Source organism: Kwoniella botswanensis, chromosome 1 (assembly GCF_036426115.1).
Source record: "Kwoniella botswanensis chromosome 1, complete sequence".
In the NCBI taxonomy this organism is placed as follows: domain Eukaryota; kingdom Fungi; phylum Basidiomycota; class Tremellomycetes; order Tremellales; family Cryptococcaceae; genus Kwoniella; species Kwoniella botswanensis.
This window is the reverse complement of record NC_088599.1, coordinates 6,775,630-6,798,218: the sequence shown is the minus strand read 5'-3', so window position 1 is coordinate 6,798,218 and position 22,589 is coordinate 6,775,630. Positions and strand designations below refer to the sequence as shown.

The 22,589-nt window shown below is 45.0% G+C and overlaps 9 protein-coding genes across 9 annotated transcripts; 5 read left to right on the top strand and 4 right to left on the bottom strand.

Annotated features, from left to right (window-relative positions):
* Positions 1-229: 229 nt before the first annotated feature.
* On the top strand, positions 230-1,593 carry L199_002565 (uncharacterized protein; the record flags this gene model as incomplete). Its single annotated transcript, XM_064888305.1, has 5 exons — positions 230-365; positions 434-585; positions 654-787; positions 847-1,390; positions 1,465-1,593. The coding sequence occupies 5 exons, from the start codon at positions 230-232 to the stop codon at positions 1,591-1,593; spliced, it is 1,095 nt and encodes a 364-aa protein (XP_064744377.1).
* Positions 1,594-2,148: 555 nt separating this feature from the next.
* On the top strand, positions 2,149-2,706 carry L199_002564 (uncharacterized protein; the record flags this gene model as incomplete). Its single annotated transcript, XM_064888304.1, has 1 exon — positions 2,149-2,706. One exon carries the CDS (start codon positions 2,149-2,151, stop codon positions 2,704-2,706), a length of 558 nt encoding a protein of 185 aa, XP_064744376.1.
* A 1,006-nt stretch (positions 2,707-3,712) lies between these two features.
* Positions 3,713-5,503, bottom strand: L199_002563 (uncharacterized protein; the record flags this gene model as incomplete). The annotated part of the gene is made up of 5 exons (XM_064888303.1): positions 3,713-3,966; positions 4,048-4,763; positions 4,821-4,945; positions 5,006-5,098; positions 5,189-5,503. The coding sequence occupies 5 exons, from the start codon at positions 5,501-5,503 to the stop codon at positions 3,713-3,715; spliced, it is 1,503 nt and encodes a 500-aa protein (XP_064744375.1).
* An 870-nt stretch (positions 5,504-6,373) lies between these two features.
* On the bottom strand, positions 6,374-7,744 carry L199_002562 (uncharacterized protein; the record flags this gene model as incomplete). Its single annotated transcript, XM_064888302.1, has 2 exons — positions 6,374-7,563; positions 7,627-7,744. 2 exons carry the CDS (start codon positions 7,742-7,744, stop codon positions 6,374-6,376), a joined length of 1,308 nt encoding a protein of 435 aa, XP_064744374.1.
* Positions 7,745-10,794: 3,050 nt separating this feature from the next.
* On the top strand, positions 10,795-12,788 carry L199_002561 (inosine-5'-monophosphate dehydrogenase; the record flags this gene model as incomplete). Its single annotated transcript, XM_064888301.1, has 6 exons — positions 10,795-11,033; positions 11,112-11,180; positions 11,237-11,392; positions 11,460-11,509; positions 11,571-12,597; positions 12,665-12,788. 6 exons carry the CDS (start codon positions 10,795-10,797, stop codon positions 12,786-12,788), a joined length of 1,665 nt encoding a protein of 554 aa, XP_064744373.1.
* A 305-nt stretch (positions 12,789-13,093) lies between these two features.
* L199_002560 (uncharacterized protein) lies at positions 13,094-14,692 on the bottom strand (the record flags this gene model as incomplete). Its single annotated transcript, XM_064888300.1, has 3 exons — positions 13,094-13,727; positions 13,810-14,233; positions 14,344-14,692. 3 exons carry the CDS (start codon positions 14,690-14,692, stop codon positions 13,094-13,096), a joined length of 1,407 nt encoding a protein of 468 aa, XP_064744372.1.
* Positions 14,693-15,140: 448 nt separating this feature from the next.
* Positions 15,141-19,660, top strand: L199_002559 (uncharacterized protein; the record flags this gene model as incomplete). Its single annotated transcript, XM_064888299.1, has 20 exons — positions 15,141-15,221; positions 15,306-15,437; positions 15,492-15,550; positions 15,616-15,751; positions 15,817-16,088; positions 16,173-16,337; positions 16,407-16,594; positions 16,662-16,834; positions 16,895-17,145; positions 17,201-17,282; positions 17,350-17,521; positions 17,582-17,784; positions 17,847-17,930; positions 17,983-18,291; positions 18,380-18,694; positions 18,756-18,797; positions 18,865-18,993; positions 19,116-19,337; positions 19,430-19,494; positions 19,561-19,660. 20 exons carry the CDS (start codon positions 15,141-15,143, stop codon positions 19,658-19,660), a joined length of 3,180 nt encoding a protein of 1,059 aa, XP_064744371.1.
* Positions 19,661-19,722: 62 nt separating this feature from the next.
* Positions 19,723-21,120, bottom strand: L199_002558 (uncharacterized protein; the record flags this gene model as incomplete). Its single annotated transcript, XM_064888298.1, has 4 exons — positions 19,723-20,121; positions 20,216-20,866; positions 20,946-21,033; positions 21,107-21,120. 4 exons carry the CDS (start codon positions 21,118-21,120, stop codon positions 19,723-19,725), a joined length of 1,152 nt encoding a protein of 383 aa, XP_064744370.1.
* A 334-nt stretch (positions 21,121-21,454) lies between these two features.
* Positions 21,455-22,205, top strand: L199_002557 (uncharacterized protein; the record flags this gene model as incomplete). Its single annotated transcript, XM_064888297.1, has 3 exons — positions 21,455-21,698; positions 21,773-21,874; positions 22,012-22,205. The coding sequence occupies 3 exons, from the start codon at positions 21,455-21,457 to the stop codon at positions 22,203-22,205; spliced, it is 540 nt and encodes a 179-aa protein (XP_064744369.1).
* Positions 22,206-22,589: the final 384 nt, after the last annotated feature.

Below are 22,589 nucleotides of genomic sequence, written 5' to 3'. Positions count from 1 at the left end.
ACGAATCGTTCAAAGAACGGGGCGTTAGGCCGAAAGGACTTAGCTTAGAAACCTATGACGCGCATTTAATGTTCTGAGAATGACAAAGACGACGTTTTACAACGATCGGATGAGAATCGAAATACAGTATTCTTCGTATATATATAACATTTATACAAAGGAAATTCCTCTTCTTTCCTCTTTTTCTCATCCAGTTTAATCAGGTTGACCCAAACAAAGTCAAGTCAAAATGAGATTCACCAAATCCGCCATTACTGCTCTCTTCGCAGCTGTTCTTGCCAACGCTGCTCCTGCCCCAGTCCCAGCTGGAGGTGTAGGTGTCAGACCTAACGATACCGCTCCAGAGTATCATACCATGACTGATTGTGAGTAGAAAATAGACTATCGTTGCCACTCCTTGACATATCTAACACATCTAGATGGTATCATTTAGTCGATTTCCAATCTCTCAACTTGGCTTTGAACCAAGAATGGATCGAACTTGACTTATTCAACTACGGTGTCCGAACTTTCTCAGTCGAGGATTTCGCCGCTGCTGGTATCAACGAGGAAGAGATCTCTTTGATCCAATTCATGGCTAACCAAGTAAGTTCACAAAACCACATGAATTATGATCAATCGGTCTTGGTACTGATCTTTCGATGGCTTTACAGGAAGTCGGCCATGCTACCCTCCTTACCAACATCCTCTCCGCTTACGGCCGAACCCCAGCCAAGCAATGTACCTACGCCTACGACTTTTACACTGTACGGGACTTTGTTAACTTCTGTCAGCGATTGACCCGATGGTGAGTATCCATTTTTCCCGCCGCTACTATGAACATCTTGGCTGATGATCTGTGTATAGGGGTGAATCAGGTGTATATGGATTCCTTCCCCACCTTGACTCTCGACCATCTGCTCAACTACTCCTTCAATCCATCTCCACCGAAGCCAGACAACAAATGGCTTTCCGACAACTTGCCGGTGCTTTCCCTATGCCCGTCTACTTCGAGACCGGTATCTCCCAAGCTATGTCCTGGTCATTACTCCAAAACTACATCGTCTCCTGTCCAGCCGAGAACCCAAGAATCGAATGGCCCATCTTCCCCAACTTGAACGTAACCAACGATGCCAACCTCCTCGTGGACGGATACAATGCTGCTATCTCCCACAACAGGACTTCGCTCACCGAACCTGGAAGAAGAGTCGAACTTACTTGGGATGCCCCTAAAGGAAATGTCTCTTATGATGGATTATACAACACCACTGTAGGAGGAAACGTCACTGATCCAACCAAACCCAAATATGTTGCTTGGATCAACCAACTTAACGCTACCTATACCGAATTCAACCAAACTGGTAACTACACTGGATACACTTTCCAACCTGGAGGAGTAGTTTTCAACAACGTGAGTCATACCTCTTCGCTTTGATAACTTGGTTTGCGCCTATACTGATGATTTTTATTTCCACCTCGGATTAGACCGATGATGGAATCGTTAACGGTACTTCCTTCATTGCCCTCACCGACTCTAACCCTTACGTCACTCCATACAACCTTTCGCTCTTGAACGATGTCATCATCGCTTGGGGTCTTTACCAAGCCAACTAAATGGTTGAAGTGGAGTGCGAGAAGAGAGACGGACATTTCTAAATATCTATTATCTATAATCATTTGATAATCTTATCATATAAAATGTAGCTATAGCTTTTGAATGGCAAAAAGGAACTAAAAAGAAGAAGCGGAAAGTCGTAAGAATATACATATAATAGCATTCATCGTAAATGCATTCCAATTGGTATTGTCTCCATGATTCATTCTCTCGTTGAGTTCTTGATAGCAAGATGAGCAAAGCAGGGTCTAACATAGTGCGAGGATTCTAATCACTGTACTTGATAGATACAGAGAGTTTGGGATGCCTTTTCACTCTCCCACATGAGATCCTTTGATTTGCTCCACTTACCGCACCTCACTAGACTCAACTGAAAGGATGCACTCAAGTATCGAACCACCAATAAAATCGGAGTATGAAGTTTTTGTTTTGACTCGATTTGAGAAAAACCTCTCATAATGCAATATATATCGTGTATGAAGGTAGTGCTACCCATTTTCACCAGTCTCCCTTCGTGCACCCTCTCATGACCATTCATACATTCGCACCATAACATGCCAGTTCCATTAGCTAGAACCCGACGTTCAAAGCCCAAATCTCGTACTTCGCAGTCTTCCTCCAGATCAAATGGGAGTAAAAAACCTTCACGACAAATCCCAAATTCCAAAATAGTATCATTTCTTAATCCATTTGACAATACCTCCAATTCTCCCAACTTTGTCAGGTCCACACCCAAAACCGAATATATATCACCAACTACCACACCTCCTTCATCACCTCCAACTTTTCCTTCAGGAGTAAGGAAGGTACAGGTGAACGTACTGCCAACAGTAGATTATGTATCACCCTCATCCAGACTTTTAAACTCCTTTTCCGTTTCGAACCAGACTCAAAAGGGTGAGAGTGAAGTACCTGTACCCGTAGCCATGCCGAAACCTCGTAGATTATTCAAAGAGGAACTTGCTTCACCGTTGCTCAAAGGGAGGTACGTACTGAGTACGATCAAGACGCAGGATGGGATGAGTATATTAAGGAGATCATTCGTTATTGGAAGGTCGAACGAGGAGATTGAGAAAGTCAAATTTGATGTCAGCATGGTGGCACGGAAGTGACGGATTGAATGAAAGTGATTTAACAAGATAGGTACCTAGAGAATGATGTACTCTGAGATGGAAAGATACGAATTTGCATAGTACCATTACTTCACTAACGATAGTCATTTTAGTTGGGTCAAATGTAGTGTCGTCCTGATTCGATATTGGTTTTCCCGTTGATCTTCTTGTTTCTTGTTCATCAGTCGCAGGTCATACAATCATATCTGAAAATCATAAGATTCGTAAAACAAGTTTTCTCTCAGCCCTCCTCAGACTGGAAGTAGAGTTCCTCGTCAGCCCGAAAGCCTGGCCGTACTATGCTGTAGGAGGCACTCACAATCGTTTATGTAATCATTCAGCGCCTTTTCTGACTTCCTCTAAAGACCTTTTGAGCGTCTCTCGAAGTTTGGTCACCATCTTATCTTCGTCCTTATCCGGTGGAGGCTAGTCGAGTATTCAGCAAATGTCAATGACCACTAGAAACGTACAAGTTGATCAAGTAGGTATCTGATTTGCATGAGCATCAGCTGATGTTCAAGCTGTACTGGCTGACTTGAAGCTGGACTTGCACTCACTCAACCTCATCAATTGTCTATATCGCCCCGAGCTCTGTTAACTCCAACTTCGGGTCATTGGAGGTCGAAATACGATGGATACTCACCAGGACTACCGGGATTCTAGGTGACAAATCGACCTAAATCAGCTTTTGTCCCCATTTGGTCAAAGGTCCGTCACTCACCTGTTCATCTTATCAGCAATTGATCGTTGCTATCGATGTACTTACTGTACGGTGCATGAGAGATAATATCATGTGAGAATGTTGTTGCTTTATTTCGTCAGTTGACCTTTGAATACATCATTCGGAGTGGTCTGCGAGGTGGAGGTTGAACGACGGGACAGCATTTGATTCCGCTAATGAAACATTACATGCATGATAGATGTCTTTCCTAATCGGACTACATAAAGCTCTAATACCCTATTCCCTCTTCTATACACCTCATGGAAACATCGCATGATGTCAAGATTAGATTGACTTCTTCCTATAATCACTCTTTAACAGCATAGCAAATGAAGCACTAGTAATCGATAGTAAACCTAATACCAACCAGATCAAATGTCCATGTAACAGCTGCCTATCTACCGATAACGCGAATAGAGCCGATGCCGAACCTGGACCGATGGCTCGCATGAGTGACGAGACAGCTTGTGAGAGTCCGTTGATCGCTCCAAGAGATCGTCTGTTGGGCGCAGCATCATTGGTCATTATTAGGTTACAAGCTATTACACATTGTCAACGACACCATCATTAGCGTCATCCTTCTTGTATGGTAGGATGGGTCGAGATCAACTGGAACTCACCAAAAGCCATGTTACCAATACTATACAAACCCATACTACATGCTAGACCCGTCCACACAGCCCATGCCTGTCCCTTCAGTGCAAAGACATTGGTGACAGGTAAAATCGCGAAAGCAGGTATGAAAAGCACCACCAAAAACTTGTATAGCCTAACAGTTCCTACTCTAGTTTGTAAGAATGGGAAAGCGATCAATTGAACTAGGATTGTCGCTATACCTCTAATTGACATTGCTAAACCGATTTGTGATTCTCTGAAAGATAGACCACCAGCTGTGATTGGAGTAAAGCAGAATAGAGGTAATAGACCGAGGAAACAGATACCTTGAAGTTGAAGTAAGCCGAAAGATGCCATTAACTTGTTGATATCTGGAGTCATCAGATCTCTAAGTCCTACTGGAGGTCCATCATGTTCATCATCATGGTCGTGCTCGTGTTCTTCATGATTGGTCGATTTGACCTTCTTCGGGGGAAGAGTTTCCTTCATAAAGAAGAAAGCGACTATACCGCTACTCAAGGGGAAGAGGGCTGCGACAAGTGAAGGTAGGAGGTAAGGATGTGATCGGATGATAGGGAAGGCATCTCCAACAGCTGGGAAACGCTGTGCGAAATGGGGGAAGTAACCTCCGATGGACGATGCGAGGATGGTCCCGATCGCCATGGATAGTGGGAAGAATGAGAATGCGATGGATTGATTGGTCTCGTCTGATAGCTCAGATCTGCGGAAAAATCCATTAGTAATGATGGAATGGAATGAATGAAGGGTTATTACTCACATGACACTCTTCAGTACAGCTACATTACCATTTGCCAGACCATTGATCGTCCTAGTGAGGATCATCATTGGGAATGTTGTAGAGAATCCAAATAGCACCGAGGATACAGCAGCACCAGCACATCCCTAAATATGATTATGTCAGCATGACAGACCTTGTAAATCACGTTCAAACCGGTCACTCACGATAAGTAACACAGGCTTCCTTCCCCAATGATCACTCGCTTTACCCCATTGGAAGACAGTGAGCAGTTCAGCTACAGCAAAGATCGATTCGATCTATGTAAATTTCGAATAAAACAATTAGCAGATCCACTAAACCGGAGACGAAAAATAACGATCCCTTTCGACACGTTGCATCTCACTCACCAGACCAGCATAAAATCCTGTTCGTCTGGGATCATCTACAATACCCAATTCAAGGATCATCTGATTGATAAATGGGAAACATGCCATGAAAGCTATAGGCTCTGTAACCCTGACGAAACATGCTATGAACAATTGAAACTTCGGTAATGGGGTGATCTTCCCTTTGGTCGGATGTTGCTTGGTGACTGTATCTTCACTTGTATCACTTCCATTAGGTGATGAAGACCGAGGTTGAGTTGAGTAGTCCGCTGCTGGTGCCGAGGGAGAGAGCAGGGGACGAGTCTCAGATTCGTTGCCTAGTAATGTACCTTGCATCGTGATTCGTGTTTCGTGGTTCGATCTCAGTTGAAATATTGGACTGGCACGTGGGAATCTAATCCAGAAGGGAAGGATGATATACGAGATGGGATTGAAGATCGATTTTGTTGTGATGGTGAACCTTACAGTAGTTGGTGAGTGGAATCGACGATGGCGAGATAGAATTTACCAAAGCAAAACCAGACAAGACCAGATATCTATATGTGCAGTCTCGTGTTATATATGCTTTTACATCTCGCCTCGAACTTTACATGCATACCTACGTCTTTTGTATGGGACACGGACGGCCAAACCGGCCCATCCGGCACCGGAGTGGGGCACACATGGATCCTCCACTTTTCTGGTGTTGTGTGTCATGATCACAATAGGCGATCGGGAAATGATCAATCCATGATACGCGAAAGGATACCTGAAAGGTATCAACAGTAATCGAGGGGAAATAGAATGGGGTTGTGATTCCAATTGATACCCAAGTCGTTGAACACAATTTGATGACTAGGCCGATCAAGAGGTCAGTTCCCTACGGAAGAGCTGATGGGTGTGCTCGTGCTTCTCACCGACGGATGATTCATCAGAGGACTCGAGTATATGTATACGTATTTATGAAAGTTGCTACTCTGCGCAAAGTCAAAAGATTGTGATTGATTTCATGTTTGGTACATTCATGCAACATACAGTAAGATAGAACGTCTAGCGTCGTCTTTACTAATACTACTACTATTTTGATCACTGCTATAAACTAAAAAATGCAAGGCAAACGAGACAAGAGGATATATATGTATAAATGCTATGAAAATGTAAACTGATACAACTGTTTTCAAGACAAACTGATACGAGTACCCAAAACTGACAAAAGGATAAATGGTATTATAGTTGAATTTGTTTTCTGATTGATCGAAGAGATGTGGGAGGTCTGATCTTCTTGAACAAATCGCGTGTGGGCGAAGTGGTCACTGAAGGACTTGTCTGCTGGGCTTGAGCGGTATCAACAATAAGGATAGAACCTGATCCAGGCTTGGCGGTGTATGATGCCTTTCGTGGAAGTCCAGGTTTAGATACTGCCAATTGACCATTTGATGTCGAGTGAACGATGGCACCGGATAACGAACCGTAGTTTGATCCCCAAGCTTCACCTGGTGTAGTGGATATCGATGAAGTCGAATCGCATGAATCCCTTCTTGCTAATCCCGGCGTAGGAGCGTCAAGGTACATGTATCCTGCTGGAGAAGGTGCGAGAGTAGATGAGGACGATGGGGTAGTAGCGTAGGTTGATGATCTCCTTGACGCAGGAGATGCCTGGAAGACATCGTCCGATCGACTTCGTACTAAAGCTTGAGCGGTTCTAGCTGACCATGATGAGATGGCAGCAGCCTGTGATGATGGGCCAGCCGAAGGAGGAACGAAGGTAGACTTGCTTGGTCCAGGGATGTTGACGCTGACTCGTAAGTTGGTAGGAGTGAGAGGAGGAGATGGCATTCGGACCTCGGCAGTAGGAGCAGGAACAGGAAGGGCTTTGACAACAGCGACTGGAGCGGGGTTCCAGAAATCTCTAAGATGGTTGATAAGTTCTGGCTCTTCTACTCGGAGGTTGTAGTCGAGGAGATAAAGAAGCTGTTTCTCCATCAAGTTGACTTCGGCGAGGGAGAAGAATCGACCATATTTCTGCCAGTGCATGTTCTTAGGTGAAGAGTCGTTGAGGTATTTAGCAGCGCAAATGAGGACAGCGAGGAAGACCCGGTGTCGAGTGCATTTCATACCGGTAGCGACGGTTGGGAGCTTCTCCTTGAGTCTTTCGAGGTAGACAAGAGTGACTGAGAGAGTTGGCATTTGGACATTTGATTGAACGACTAATCCTCTGATGAACTCTGAAAGTTCAGGAAGGTCGGCGTTGGAATCATCCTCTTCACCTTTGGGTTGCTGCCACCATTCTACTGGTTTACCGTTGAGGTCAACGTACTGCTCCTTGGTAGGAGTAGCAGGAGGTGAAAGCATGTTGACGTCGGCATCTTCGGCAGGGGCAATCTTGATGACCTCTGAGGTCTTCTCGGCGACATGAACTATAAACCGAGAATCAGTAATGTATCTTGGTGGTAACAAGAACATGTCAAAGGTGGACTTACCGAAGAACTCTGGTCGGACTCTGTTCTTAAGGGAGTGAACAAGAGTTGGGTTGTGAGTGGAGAGTTTGCAAAGGGAGGCGGGGTGGGTAGGATCTCTTAATCGTTGAGCGGTAGACATCTTGAAAGGTTGATAAGGTTGGTTCGTCCGTTGGTCAAGTTAAGTTGTAAGGGTGGTATGGGGGAAAGTGGTGATAGTTATAGCAGTGATGTGATATGTGTTGTATGTAAAGAGCGACGAGTGTGACGACTAGTTGGAAGTTATGTCGCACGGGTTGGGATCAGTTATAAAGGGGATATCACAATGGATGAGACAAGGTTGGAATGGGATGATGAGATGGAGCGGGATATGGTGAAAAGATTCTAAAGTGAGGAGATATATATGCTTGATCGGTTGGGTCGTTTGTGTCAGAGTCAGAAAAGACACTATGAGGCTAGTTTGATCGACACTTCCGAAGGCGGTAAGTGATCAGTCTTGACTCTTTCCAAAACGGGGCGAGGACAAGGGGGAATAAGCTATGAGAACTGTATGATAAAATAACTTCAGCCATTGGGGCTATTAAACAAAGATGGCGTTGTCGCCAGTCTTAGAGTCTAATATAGTATCGTCTCCATCTACATCTTCTTTGAGAACCGCTCTATCCATTAAGGGTAGAACATGAAGAACAATAGAAAACTCGCATTTTGGATCGATGATCATCGCTGCCAGGGCTTGAACTATCACGAGCCATTCTTTACGAATGTAATTTAGTTTCCTGTCAATTCAGAATGCCGTCCTCTCCTCCTGCGCCTTCAAGTGATTGGTCTATATGACACAGCTGACTGCATTGAGTAATAGCGGTGAATAAGCTTTGCAGTCGAGAAATCGTACAGTACAGCGAAAGAGTATATTCTGAGACATAGATGGCGCTTCTGATAAATGAGTTGGTGGCATTCCGACCGGATCGGGAAATTCCTTTTAGTCATTCCTTGACTAGCCATCTCATCGGTTGGGATTTAGGTGGGTAGTCATGACGTTTCGGGCGTTTAAAGTTTACGTTAGCCCGCATCGGAGTATTTAGACGATTTTCTGGTTCAGTAAACCTACCTATCAGATGCCTAGGTGCTTGAACTCGTGGTCCCTGGGTTATTTCCCACTCTTCTAAGCATGGTTGGAAAGACCAAAACAAGAGTTCTGTTTCGATCTGCGATAACAACCGGAACGACGACGCCACCAATCGGTAAATGCATAACTCTATCGTTCCCGCAAAAGCCCATCTCTTACACAGTTCATCCCGTACCTTCCGAAAACAGACGGCATTCCGCGATTTAAAGTTTTCCGGTATAGTTGTGTACCTGATTGATCTGGGTCTGATAGGTTGCCAGACAATTCCTCGATACAAGTGCCTCTGTCGATCTTACGTCAGATCCGAGTGAGACAATTAATGTCTCGCTTTTTCCATAAGAAAACTGTATTCGACCTGAATTAGGATTGAATACCGAGCTGATCAACTTGATTAGAAACGGTTCGTCCGTCTGCTCCACGAATACAGTCCAGATTCAAGAGGTCGATCTTCATGGTTAGTGACCAGCTGCGTACAACATGGTAGAAGGATTCCGACCCCGGCCACAGTAGATCCCGGTCGAAAATAACGTAATTGTCTTTGAGACTAATTGTTTTTGTTTGTTCTATCGTTCCCGAACAACTGATGAATGTCTTGGAAAAACCGCCACGCTAAGTTCTCAATTTAAGATGCTGCAACACGAACTACTGTAAATTGAATGGTGCAATCATTAGTCTCGCGGTGTATGAACCACTGCTATGCAGTAGTTCCGGCTCTGATTCCCGTTCTACGGCTCGCACATGATACTTGGCAATGGAAGTACATGTAGTGGGAGACGCAGGATGCCAAGGCTGGACAGACCACGATTCAAGGGTCAACATGGGGTTCCTCCCTTCTGGCGCTGGTATCAACGGCAAAGAGTGTGCTTGCACGCTGCTTGGAACTCTGCTTGTCTTCGCTTGGATGTTGATCACGCCCCATGTCATCACTCAGTTCAATGCGGATAAATGGCAAGGGTTTCCTTGGGAATCAACTTGCCTCATTATCATCGAGCGATGAGCCTGCGTACTCCTTTCTGTGGCCCAACTGGAGCCTGCGCACTCTCTTCCCGGTGAATTAAGCATGCTCGATTACCTTGTTCCTCATACGACGTCCTGTCATGTCAATCCAGGAATGATGTCCGATCGGTGAAAACCCTGATGTGTGTCTCACCGAACATCGATCGACAAGACATTCATGTTCTACTCACTGGAATTCTCGATATACAACCTAGATCTTCTAGATCTCATTAACCTATTATACAGTACGCAGTATCGGTCTCTTTCGTTGGTATCAGTTTTGCCTTCTTCAGCGAATCCGGCTCACCACCGGATGATAGATACCGATGTTGGCTGGCTAGGCGAGCCGGAGTGGCAGTACTACCCTAATATGGCTTCACATGTGTCTCCACATCTCTCACATTCATATCATCGTGGCTCGTCCAAGTGCTCGATCCGTCGTCTCCATTGCTCAGAAGCGGAAGATACTTCTTCAACCGTTGATGATTTCATAGGCGTCCACCACAGCGAACCTTACGAGCGGTGATGATCGTACATGAGGGTGTGCCTCTTGAGCCCACCCCTCAACGGGTAGATGGTACCGGATACGGGACAGGCAGATTAAGCATATGCCAAGGTCAAATGCGGGATGAATGATGCTGTGAAAATGATAGAAGTGGCTTATCCGGGTTGTACAGCCATTTCGGATCGGATCGCCACATCCGCTTCCGTGTTACAGCAGATCTCTTCTCTTAAAGGGGTGGCTTGCATAGGCTCTTGCACACCTCAGGGCGGCTTCTTCCGCTTTCTATTGCTTTCCCACGATAGATGGATTGATTGACGATGCCTTATCAATCAAAAAACCCTTCGTCAATGCCACGTCTTGATTGTTTGATAATTTTTCACTGCTTGAGTAATTTTTTCCATGGATCGCGTCTGGGTGCCGGCATCCCTACTCTACCAAGCTGAAAACCTTCATGCTTGATCTTATCTTTCTTTTTCTTTTTTCTTTTCTTTTTTTTTGGTTCGGTCAATACGACCCACCCACCTACCTAATACCCCTCTCTGCATATCTCATATCTGTCTTGAAAATGTCTTCTGCCAACGGACACGCTTCTTCATCTACCAACCCTAACGCGCCAGCTAGGTCGGAGAGCTTGCTCAAAGCTTCAGATGCTTTGTCATACCTCGATGAATACCCTCGAGGAGATGGTCTCTCTTTGAACGAGTTGATGGATTCAAGGAAGAATGGTGGTTTGACTTACAATGACTTCTTGATGTTACCGGGACATATCAACTTCCCTGCGAATGTGGTATCTCTCCAATCCAAGTGAGTATTCACACATATCATTGATAAGCAATCGTCTCGACACCAAGTGGATACCACTGATGCCCAATACCTCACTAGAGTAACCAAGAACATCGTCCTCAACACTCCTTTCCTCTCTTCCCCCATGGACACTGTCACTGAGGACCGGTAAGCTGTCGACACACCGAACGCAATGCGAACATAGCTGACTGAGATATCCGTAGAATGGCCATTGCTCTTGCTCTTCACGGTGGTCTCGGTATCATCCACCACAACTGTAGCGCAGAAGACCAAGCCGCCATGGTCAGACGAGTCAAGAAATTCGAGAACGGTTTCATCACTGATCCTATTTGCTTGAAACCTGACAGCACCGTTGGAGAGTGAGTTAATTGAACTATTCCGACCTTCACGGAGATAAGAGTACTGACTATCGGCAATCTGTTTTAGTGTATTGGACATCAAGGCTAGATATGGTTTCTGCGGTGTGCCTATCACAGGTTAGTTAGCTACTGCTGCCACCGTATGCTGTGACATGCTTAAGCTAATGACATGCCATAGAAACCGGAAAAATGAACGGTAAACTCGTTGGTATCGTTACCGGCCGAGATGTCCAATTCCAAGATGCCTCAGTACCCGTCAAATCCGTTATGACCACCGATCTCGTCACTGGATCATCCGGTATCACCCTCGAACAGGCCAACAACCTCCTCCGAGACTCCAAGAAGGGTAAACTCCCTATCGTCGATTCCAACGGAAACATCGTCTCTCTCGTTGCTCGATCCGATTTGTTGAAGAACCAAAACTACCCCTTAGCATCCAAAGTTCCCGAATCCAAACAATTATACTGTGGTGCTGCTATTGGTACTCGACCAGGAGACAAGGATCGATTGAAGTTACTCGTCGAAGCTGGATTAGACGTAGTTGTATTGGACTCTTCTCAAGGAAACTCGGTTTTCCAAATTGAATTCATCCAATGGATCAAATCGACTTACCCCAAACTCGACGTTATTGCCGGTAATGTTGTCACCCGAGAACAAGCTGCTCAGTTGATCGTAGCTGGTGCGGACGGTTTGAGAATCGGTATGGGTTCAGGATCAATCTGTATCACTCAAGAAGTTATGGCTGTCGGTCGACCTCAAGGTACAGCCGTATATGCTGTTTCCGAATTCGCCTCTAGATTCGGTGTACCAACCATCGCTGATGGTGGTATTGGAAATATCGGACATATCGCCAAAGCTTTATCTCTAGGTGCTTCAGCAGTGATGATGGGAGGTTTGTTGGCTGGTACCACCGAATCACCAGGAGAGTACTTCTACCATGAAGGTAAACGAGTTAAAGTTTACAGAGGAATGGGTTCGATCGAAGCTATGGAACATACCCAACGAGGATCCGTCGCTTCCAAGAATGCTATCTTAAGTGGATCAGCCGATAACGCAGCCACCGCTCGATACTTCTCTGAAACAGATTCGGTCAAAGTCGCTCAAGGTGTTTCCGGTGATGTCGCTGATAAAGGAAGTATCAACAAGTTCGTTCCATACTTGTACACTGGTTTACAACACTCTTTACAAGACGCTGGTGTTAAATCGTAAGTCTACGCCACTCAGGATTACAGGGTATATCATGTGGCTAATCATCCTGCTTTATCCTTACAGAGTTACCGATCTACAAAAGGAAGCTAGAGCTGGTGGAGTCCGATTCGAACTTCGGACTGCCTCTGCTCAATTGGAAGGTGGTGTTCATGGATTGAACTCTTACACCAAGAGATTGTTCGCTTAAGCAGATGTGTAATAGACTAGGTGTGGTAAGATAGAGTGGGACAAACCATTATACGTGTTTTGCTTGCGGTTTCAAGCCTTCTAAAGGGTTTAGGTATTTTCTTGGGTCATGAATATGTATATTTGCATTGGCATGGGCATTCGATGGAGCATCACGGATCAATGAGAAATGTGATAGCAACTCATCGGTGAATCAGATCATCACCAAGGTATATTGAATATGCATGAGACATGACATGCTACAAGATAGTTGACAGAATACAACAGATATATCTCTACATGAAACCATGTAGCAATTGCAAGAGTCTATTTCCTAGCTCTCTTTTTTCCTATACCAGAAGAAGAAGTGGTGGAGGCGTTATCCACAATGTTAGCGGTTGTTGACCTTTTTGAAGTTTGATTGAAACCTGCATTATTCGGATGACCCATATCGATCATTCTCGATTCTATCATTTTCCTAACTAACGCTTCAGCTTCTTCTGGACCAAATTTTTCTTTTTCCTTTTCTTTCTTTTCTTCTCCTACTGAACCTAAGGATTGGTTGGTATGGTGGGTGTTGTTAGCTAGATGTTTGGTTTGTTGACGTATTGTAGCAGGTTCGAAAGATTCCCATATACTATATAAACAGATTATATCCTGTATACAAGCGAAAAGGATACTCAAATTGAGTTGAAATCCTGATAAAAACTCTGCAGCTGAATTTGGAGGTTGACCTAGACCTAATTGTTGGTTGGTATTTATGGATGTGGAGATAGGTTGGACTTGAGAAGAAGATGTTCGAGTACGTGTAGAGCTAGTTGTGGAAGATGAGTTGTTGGAATTGTTATTGTTGTTGTTCATGGATGTCAGACAGAATGCGATATAGACTGCTGAGGTGGCTATAATGTATGGTGGATAAAGGAGATGTACGTCGGTTCGATAAGTATCATTCAGGATGAACCTTGACATACGAAAGAATATCAGCAAGCCTATCTTCCTCGGCTAGAACAAGATGGACGGATAATGGAATATAGTATACTTACCAAGATATCTGTAAAACACCTTCATCAACCTCGCCTATCCCTTCTGTCGATCCTCTACCCATCAACCTTCTTATTCTCTTCGCTTCTCTCTCATCCTCATCAATCTCATCTACATCCTTCCCATTCCCGGTATTCGTCGCAGGTATTGGTGAAGGTGATGGTCTAGCCGGTACGCTCAAATTAGATTTTCTACTCTCTTCATCCCTTTTCTTCTTCGCCTCTAATTCTTTCTTCTTGAGCATTTGATCTTCTTCCACACGGGACATAGGGAATTTACCGGAATCAGCAGGTTCTCTTCCTGTTATATGTAATAGTGCTCTATAAGGGTGGAAAATAACCAGATGAAAATCTAGATCTTCTAATAGGTAAAATTCCATTTCGCCCAATTTGTTTGATTCGGCTGGGAACATCTTGATATTGTATTCTGCAATGCCGACAGATATCAGCTCTAATACAGTGAGGCATATAGAAAAGTGTATATGTAGACATGACATGAGAACTAATGGATAGTAAGAATCAGACGAATGGACTTACCATTAAATACCACTTTAGCCTCACTAACCACACTCTTGATATGTACCGGCGTCTCCTCGACTTTCGCAGCCACAAATACGCAAGCTGCCAATACGAGGTAAGGATTCGTCTCGCATATGCTATTCTTGAGGTAGAACCGCTTGAAGAACACACATGCCGTGGCTATTGGTATTTGACGTAGTAACAATCTTTTACCCAATTTCTGAATGAGTTGAGTGAAGAAGATGTTCAGACAGTATAGCTGTTTGGGCGTACAGTACTGTAAGTCCACTTGACGGGATATCAGGAGTGAAGGTCGAGTGGTTAGCCAATGGAGACAATGCGATGAGGACCAGAATGAAGATGACATGATTGAAGGTGAGGGTGAGGGTGACAGGCACTGTTGGGAGGAGAAGGGGTCCTAGTCGAGGTTGAGAGACGGATGGGGAGGTGACATCGTCTGTTGGAGGGACATGTACTTGGACCTGTATATACGGATTGGTGTTGAGCTGGGTATATCGATTGGATAGCCCAGTGGGATTTGAGAGTCATATTCATTCACCTTTGACCTACCCCGACAAGTGCATTCCCTTTGCCCCCACTTCGAGTCATAAGTGATGACATCATCATATGTTCACCCGCGAACAATCTTGGAATGTTGGAATGTTGGGTTCTTGTCCTTGTATCCTTGTACCAACAAAGCAACAAAGCAGTAGATACCGGTACATCTCATACTGCGATAAACAACTTACTGACTCTGTGTCTGATCACCTTCAAACCTTTCGCTTATCCAAACTCCCTTCGCGATTGACCTGAGAATGGACGAAGAGACGGTTCAACAACAACAAAACTTCTCTTTCCCCGTACTACCTCAGGCGGATCTCGAAAGAGTAGCGCAGGTAAGTGGAACGCCGGAGTCTTGTACTAGACACGAACTTCGTAAGGAATGCCTAGCTGATAGGAATGAATGTCCTCACTGAAAGACCATCCTTCACCTGTTCTCACCTTCTACATCATCCAATCCCGAATTAGCGAAACATCTCCAGAGGGAACTACAGCAAATCCAATCAGCACAGGAAGCTTGGGGCCTGATAGCAGGATTGGCAGGTCATGATGTGAGCATGTCAGCTATGTCATCCTCCAACCTTGAGCTGATGAACTGTCTCCAGGACCCCAATGTGAGGTTCTTCGGTGCTCATACGGCCCAAGTGAAGATATCTCGAGACTGGTATGTTCAGCTGAACATGTGCCAGATTTACAGGAGGAACAGGAAAGCTGAATCATTTCGCATAGGGAGACTCTTCCCGAGGATCTACGACCTGCCTTGCTACCTCTCCTCTTGGGCACACTTGGAAATGCCATCAATCCAGCGAATCAACATTCCTACCAACCTGCTAATGGTGTAGTAGTAAGAAAATTATTTGGATCTGTAAGTCAAATCTTCGAGCTTCCACTGCACAAAGGAGATTCTGACATCAATCGTTGCGGTGATAGCTCGCATCCCTTCTCTTACGTCTAGCATTCCCCCACTTCCTTCATCCAATCTTGACTGTTATCCAGACTATCCATTCTGCCTTCGCTTCTTCCACTGCTCTACCTCCCTCAGCTCCTGGATCAGGGTATAACACACCTGGAGCAGGTCCCAGCCAACCTTTATTCGACGGCGTGCCTCCTCAGCTGAAACATCGAGTAAGGCTGCTAGCTCTAGAGTGGTGTGCGATATGTATCGAAGAGATAGGCAGAGCTGGTTTGGCTGAACAACAAAGGTAGGTTAATGACCTCGACTTCAGATTCCTCTATGCTAGAATATGGACTCTGGTGATTGACGAGATTTTTTGGCAATCCATTAGGCAGCCGCTACGAAGACATATAGAGAGTGATCTCTCTGTAGTTGTCAGTACGATAACAGATGCGATGTCTGGCGATCCAAATCTCAGTCCGAACCAAAGGCTGAAAGAAGCCGAAGCAGCATGTAAATGTGCGGAAAGCTGGATCGATTGGGGATTATCACCAGAGTAAGCTAGGTGATTCCCTTTTATCAGACGGACAGACAGCTTACATCGAACAATCGAACAAATGTACAGGGAATTGAACATACTTCTACCAGCATTATACAACCTCCTTCCTATGCCTGCGGCCTCTTCAGCTTTAGTGGAGGTTTTATCGGAAAGTATATTTAAGTACGGTAAAGGAACGAAAGTCCTCACTGAACCTATGTTAGCTTGGGCAATCGGGCCTTCCGGTCAGGCGTTGATAGCATCTGTTGACGAAGGTGAGCTCATCCCTCACTATCACCGCGTATAAAGTGTCGGAAAGCTCATATGCGAATTGCTTTGCAGAGCCATCAGAAGAATTGATTGGATATACGAAACTCCTTGCTGCTCTTGTAGAACATTCCTCGGAATGGCTGGTAGCTAGAATACAGCAGAATGACGTTCAGGCGTTCTTAGCTATAATATTGCGTTTGACAGGATGGCAGGGGTTAGGTAATGTCGAAGAGAACCTGAGCGAGGTGAGCTAGCTAGAAATCATTCAATCACGGTGGCAAGCTCATGATTGCCTTCGACGACAGCTCACTCTACCGATCTATCCTATGATCCAAGAAGCGATCATGGATGCACCTATGTTCTCGGCTCCCCATGATTCATCCGCTGATTGGGCAGTAGCGAAAAACTTCTTCCGAGAGCTTGTGGGGGTGACTCGAAGGAAAGTCCGATGGCCTGGAGAAGGTGATTCGAGAGGTAGTATTGGTGGATTGGATAAAGAGGATAGGGAGAATTTTGAGAGTTGGAGAAGGGATGCAGGGGAAGTGATTGTTGGAGCGTGAGTAGATCATACTTGATGTGGGATGTTCGAGAAGTGACGATGTGGATTATAGGTACTACATCTTACGAGATGAGATGCTGGGAAACTTGACTGGGATAGCTGGTCAACAGATCCAGAACGGGGCGTCTTGGCAGGTGAGCTGACTTTACCTGCATCTTCCCACAAGTCATGGCGATCAAGCTAATCTCAATGATGAGATAGGATATCGAAGCCACTCTACATTGTATCAGATACTCGTCCGAAGCTGTTCCATTAGGTGAAGATAAGAGTCTACCCATATTATTCGGGGAGCAGATCCTCGGTCAATTGGCTCACAGGCCAATAAGAGGAAAAGGCGAAGAGAGATTGAGATTAACGGTAGTCTGCCTAATACGTGAGCTCTTCAGTTCAGCTATTGACGTCCATGAGAGACGAAGCTAACAAAGCTATACAGAATCGTACGAAGAATGGTTCAAGTTCCACCCATCGCATCTACCGCCCGTCTTGTCATATCTTGTTCCCTCGCTCACCTCATCGACCACTATCTCTCGTTCAGCAGCGGATGCCTTGAAAGCGTTATGTGACATGTGCAGAAAGAAATTGGTTGAGCATATTGGGGCATTTGCCGAGTTGCACGGGAAGATAGGTGATTTGGGGGTGAGTCGGCTGGTGTGCGAAGGACAAGCTACACCTAAGCTGACTCTGCTATCCTGCTCCAGCCTGAAGAACAGAGTAAAGTCATACAAGGTATAACGAGTGTGATACAGGCTTTAGCGCCAGCCGATGCTGTTGGACCAGTGGAGGTAAATCAGCTGGCAGTTTATTGATCTTACATGAAGCTGAGTTTGTGTCTAGGGGATCATATCGCCAATCTTATCACGGATCGCTCAAGCCTTGCAGCAGTATTCCGTCGATCCTGCAAATGCTCAACCTGCTTTGGTTCAGTCAACAGCAGCTTTGACTGCATGCTTTAAGGGTCTTTCGCCATCTGAAGATGAAATGTTTGATACCACTGATGAAGGGGACGAAGCTGCTCGAGAAGAGGCTATCGCGCTGACCAGGGAAGATCCCAGGATCGTGGAGTTGAGAAGAGGGATCGAAAATGCCGTGGAAGGTCTAGTAGGGGTTGTAGGTCGGGGAGAAGGCGATGCGGAAGTTGCTGATGTGAGTGTGAACCCTCCTTAATTGATGTCACATACGGGTCAAGTCGGACTGTAGGATTGTACTGATCGAATTCTACTATCTCTCACAGGCAATATCGTCCTTATTGAAGCATGCTACACTATCTTCGTCGACTTTGATATCCCTATCTCCCTTACCGCTCCTCTCGCTGGTGTGTATGGCATGTGAGAATTCACCTTCTGCGCTATGGATGTCATTAGCATCTACTTTGACCTTACGGGTCAACGCACCTGTCACAAGCTTCGCAAGGAAGAAGGAGAAGACCGAAGAAGTCAAGAAACAAGAGGAGGACGAACAGGTGGGCAAATGGAATGTCATTGGGGACGTGGCTTCGAGGTTGGTCGTGATTGCTGGAAGATACTTGGATGGAGAGGGTATGAAAGAGGTGAGTCATCTACAACCACTTTCGTGGTAGGATCACCGATTGACGTGTACGTCATTCTTAGCACCCCGATGTAGTTGAAGGATGGTTCAAATTCTGTTCTTCTGTAAGTTATCAGTCGGACATCCTGATCACGGTCCAAATTGCTTATTTCGATTGTGCCTTTGTGTCAGCTTGCATCTCGGTTCCCTGGAGTGTTACTTCGTTTACCACCTCAGATAGTGGAAGGATACATGTCGTTGGGTCTGATGGGTTTGGCTACGCAGGAGAGGTTCTCGCTGAAGTCTGTTTCGGAATATTTTGTAAGTCCGATCACCATCGATTGATTATCTTCTTCTTTCCCAATGATACTTTCGCATTTGGGATCCCCATGTTGAACTGAGGTGAGAAGGTATTTGGCACTAACAGAATAACGTTTCGATAGGTCGCGCTACTAGCCAATACCCGATACCCATCACCACTCGAACCCTTGTCTGATCCATTATTTGCACATTTCGGACCTTCGATCCTTCGTGCGCTCTTACTTTGCGCGGGGAGTGAGGGTCCAAGATCGGTTATACCTAACATGGCTGAGTTGCTGGCTGCGTTGGTAGGAAGGATCAAAGGTGAGGATGTGAGTAGGTGGTTAGATCAGATATTGAGTCAGGTGAGTGTATTTCGTGTGAGGATCTAGCGATGGACTTTGAGAATCTGCTAAGATGACGTTACATTGGCTGATATGTATGTGAAAATGGATAGGAAGGGTTTCCTGATCCTAGAGCTACGCCGACATCGAAGAAGAAATTGAAAGAAGCTGTTTTGAAGTGAGTTCGAAAGTCAACCCTACGTCGATACATCGTTCCTTTGCGCTGATTCACCGATTCGAATAGGTCTCGTACAGCTCGAAGAATGAGGGAAGCTCTACATGAGTTTGCATTAGTAGCTAGAGGGTTGGACGGTACGACGTATGGTAATGCCACGGCTGTGTAGGGGTGACGACAAATGACGATAGTCAAATCATAATGCATATACTTTACAACCAATGGTATAGATCATATGAAACCACTTTCCCTTAGAGACCTAGTCAAAGTGAATATACTCTGTTTATTCCTCTGCAATTCATCCGGTGCATCTATGCTTTTATATATGCTGACCCATTTCCTATGATCGTTCAAACCATCTATTAGACAACCTGCCAAGAATGTCTTACATATCTGTTCTCGATTCTGGTTCTCAATTTCATTTGAGTCCAAGTCAGATGTGTCGTTATATTCCACTTGTAGGAATATCGAAGTTGCATTCGGATTAGGTAAGATGAATACCTTTAATCTCAATGTATATCCAGATGATCCATCGTCGGAGTAAGGGTTGAAAGTCAATACTGTCAACAAGAGGGATGTACCTGGTAGAGGTGTGGGAGTAGGTAAAGGCGAGGAAGTTGTTGATGCTGCCTGGAAACATTGAACAGTATTCGAGAAGGTCAGCGTATGAGATAGGTATATATTGGTTACTGAGTAAGAAGAAGAAGGGTTGAGCTTCACTCACAGCTTTAGCAGATTTGGTATAACCTAATACGAAAGGACTTAGGAGTGATTGTAACATCGGTTGAACGTTTGATGTAGGTCTCACTATTAGACATTTGAACCTACTCGATTCTTTGTGTCCTTGCTGTGACTCTTTTTCTGGTACACTTTGCATTTGAGGCGCATCGTTACTTCCTGGAGGTATAGGGATATTTGTATTCCCGTTGGTGTTCGAGTTCGACGGTTTGTCTTTGGGCATATCTATGATCTCGAATCCATCTTCATCTAACGTATCTTTATCTATATCTATTTGCTGTGATTGTGATTGTGATTGTGATGTTTGGTGAGGAGTTGTAGTAGATCCATTGGCCTGATTAGTATTCTGATCAGTCCCATTGACACTCGTCTGTATCTGCGGCTGCGGTGGTGGTACGACCACAGAACGATCATCTAAGAACAAATACGTTATATCCTCTTCTTTCCTGTTATCATCCTGTGGTATATTCGGATTTATCCCTGGTGGAAGAGGATTAGGTAAAGTGGTGATTGTGGTCAAATACCTCGAAGTGGTTTTGATAGAACTTGTGTCGATAGTAGAAGTTGAAGAAGAGGGTGAGGGAAAGGTAGATCTGTAAGTACGGAATTGAATAGTTGATCTTGCAGGTGTGTGTAACTTGGAGCATATTATCAGGCATCAGCCATTAGTTTTGTGAATGAGATACATGGATTTGAAACATGAGGAGCTCACTTACACTGTAACTTTCTAATATCCTAGGTAGGATAATATCAGCTAGGGAGATCTGACGTCCTGCAGGAGGGTTGAAGGACCATTGTAGTTGGCTGGGAGCAGGAGATATGTCAGCTGGCTGCATTTACAGTTGCGATTCTGATCTGCAGATGAGCATGACCTCACACTGTGTGACCCATCTTTGATGCTTGTTCTTATATGCATGCATATGGAGTGCCAAATGAGAAAGAACTGAACCTGATTCTGAGGAGACAGAGAGAGGATGTAGAATGGTTATCTTCCACGTCATCGCTTTGTGCTAGTGAAGAAATGAGAAAATCAATAAGAGATGAGCAAGAGACAAAGATCAAAGAACGCGTCCTCATTCAACACTACAATCATCACTCATCGATATCCGTACAGGTCAGTTTCAGAGTCGAAAACCTCATCTTCACCACCTATGCACGATCGTGATAGAAGACCACCCCGAGAACATCATCACGGATTCAATCTAATCCTAACCTAAAACTCGCTATGAAAATAACCATCCACTCTTACCACTCTGTCGCCTATTGGAAATGGGACATATCATCCGACGAGCCCCACAAGCTACACAATCATCTTGATCTGGACGATATCGAGAATGGATATATAAACCCCGATGATCCCGCAACGATGGAAGATGATGATGAGGATGATGAAGTTTGTGGGATTTGTCAGAATGCCTTTGAAGGTTGTTGTCCGGAATGCAAAGTACCAGGAGATGATTGTCCGCTAAGTGAGTGTCTTTGCTCGTTTCCATTCTCATGAGCTGTGGATCGAGTCAAAGCTGATGATTTGAGTGTGATATAGTATGGGGAGAATGTACTCATGTATTCCACATGCACTGTTTGCTGAAATGGATAGATACGGAGTCGTCAAAGCAGCAGTGTCCGATGGACAGACGGCCATGGGGTGAGTGTACTTTTTCCTCGCACCTATTCGCCAGATGAACTACCTTTGTCAAGTGCACACAAATATCCCACTCAGACTTCGCTTCTATCTTAGTCAATGAGAAGCAGGTGCTAACTCATCCTTCTTCCATCTCGTAGTCACAGCAGATCGTAAGCCCGACAAATTATCTACCACCTCGACAGGTCAACCTGTAGCTCAGGTTGCACCTGGTCCATTACCCACAGAGGAAGAAGGGGGTGTGGTGATGTTAGCTGATCTATCCGGAGAGGCGGATATGGGTGAAAGTGAACAGCAGGAAGAAGGGGAAAGTATGGAAGTTGATGGACGATAATGTCGCCGGTAAATCTGGACCATCTTATGGATGTTGTATAGAATGTTGTATATCAGTCGTGTTGTCATGTATTTTAAATCCTTCACAGGCATTATAATCGCATAAGATGATCGTGGTCTCCAAACAGAGAGAGAGCTGTTGGTTTTGATCTTGGGTATGTATGAGATCGCATCTAACCCTCCTTTCCGTCGGAAACTGCGAGTGAGTGTGATGTTGACGAATGTGTCTTCCAGCTGCAATGGTTTCACAGCTTTTCCATCTCATCTCTCTTTGCCTTGGCAACCTCGTACAATTCACTCCCTTTCGTTCATCTGTCATTGTATCTGACAGCAACTGATATCGAATCCGGATCAAGTGCATATCTCGGCATCGAACTGAACGTCA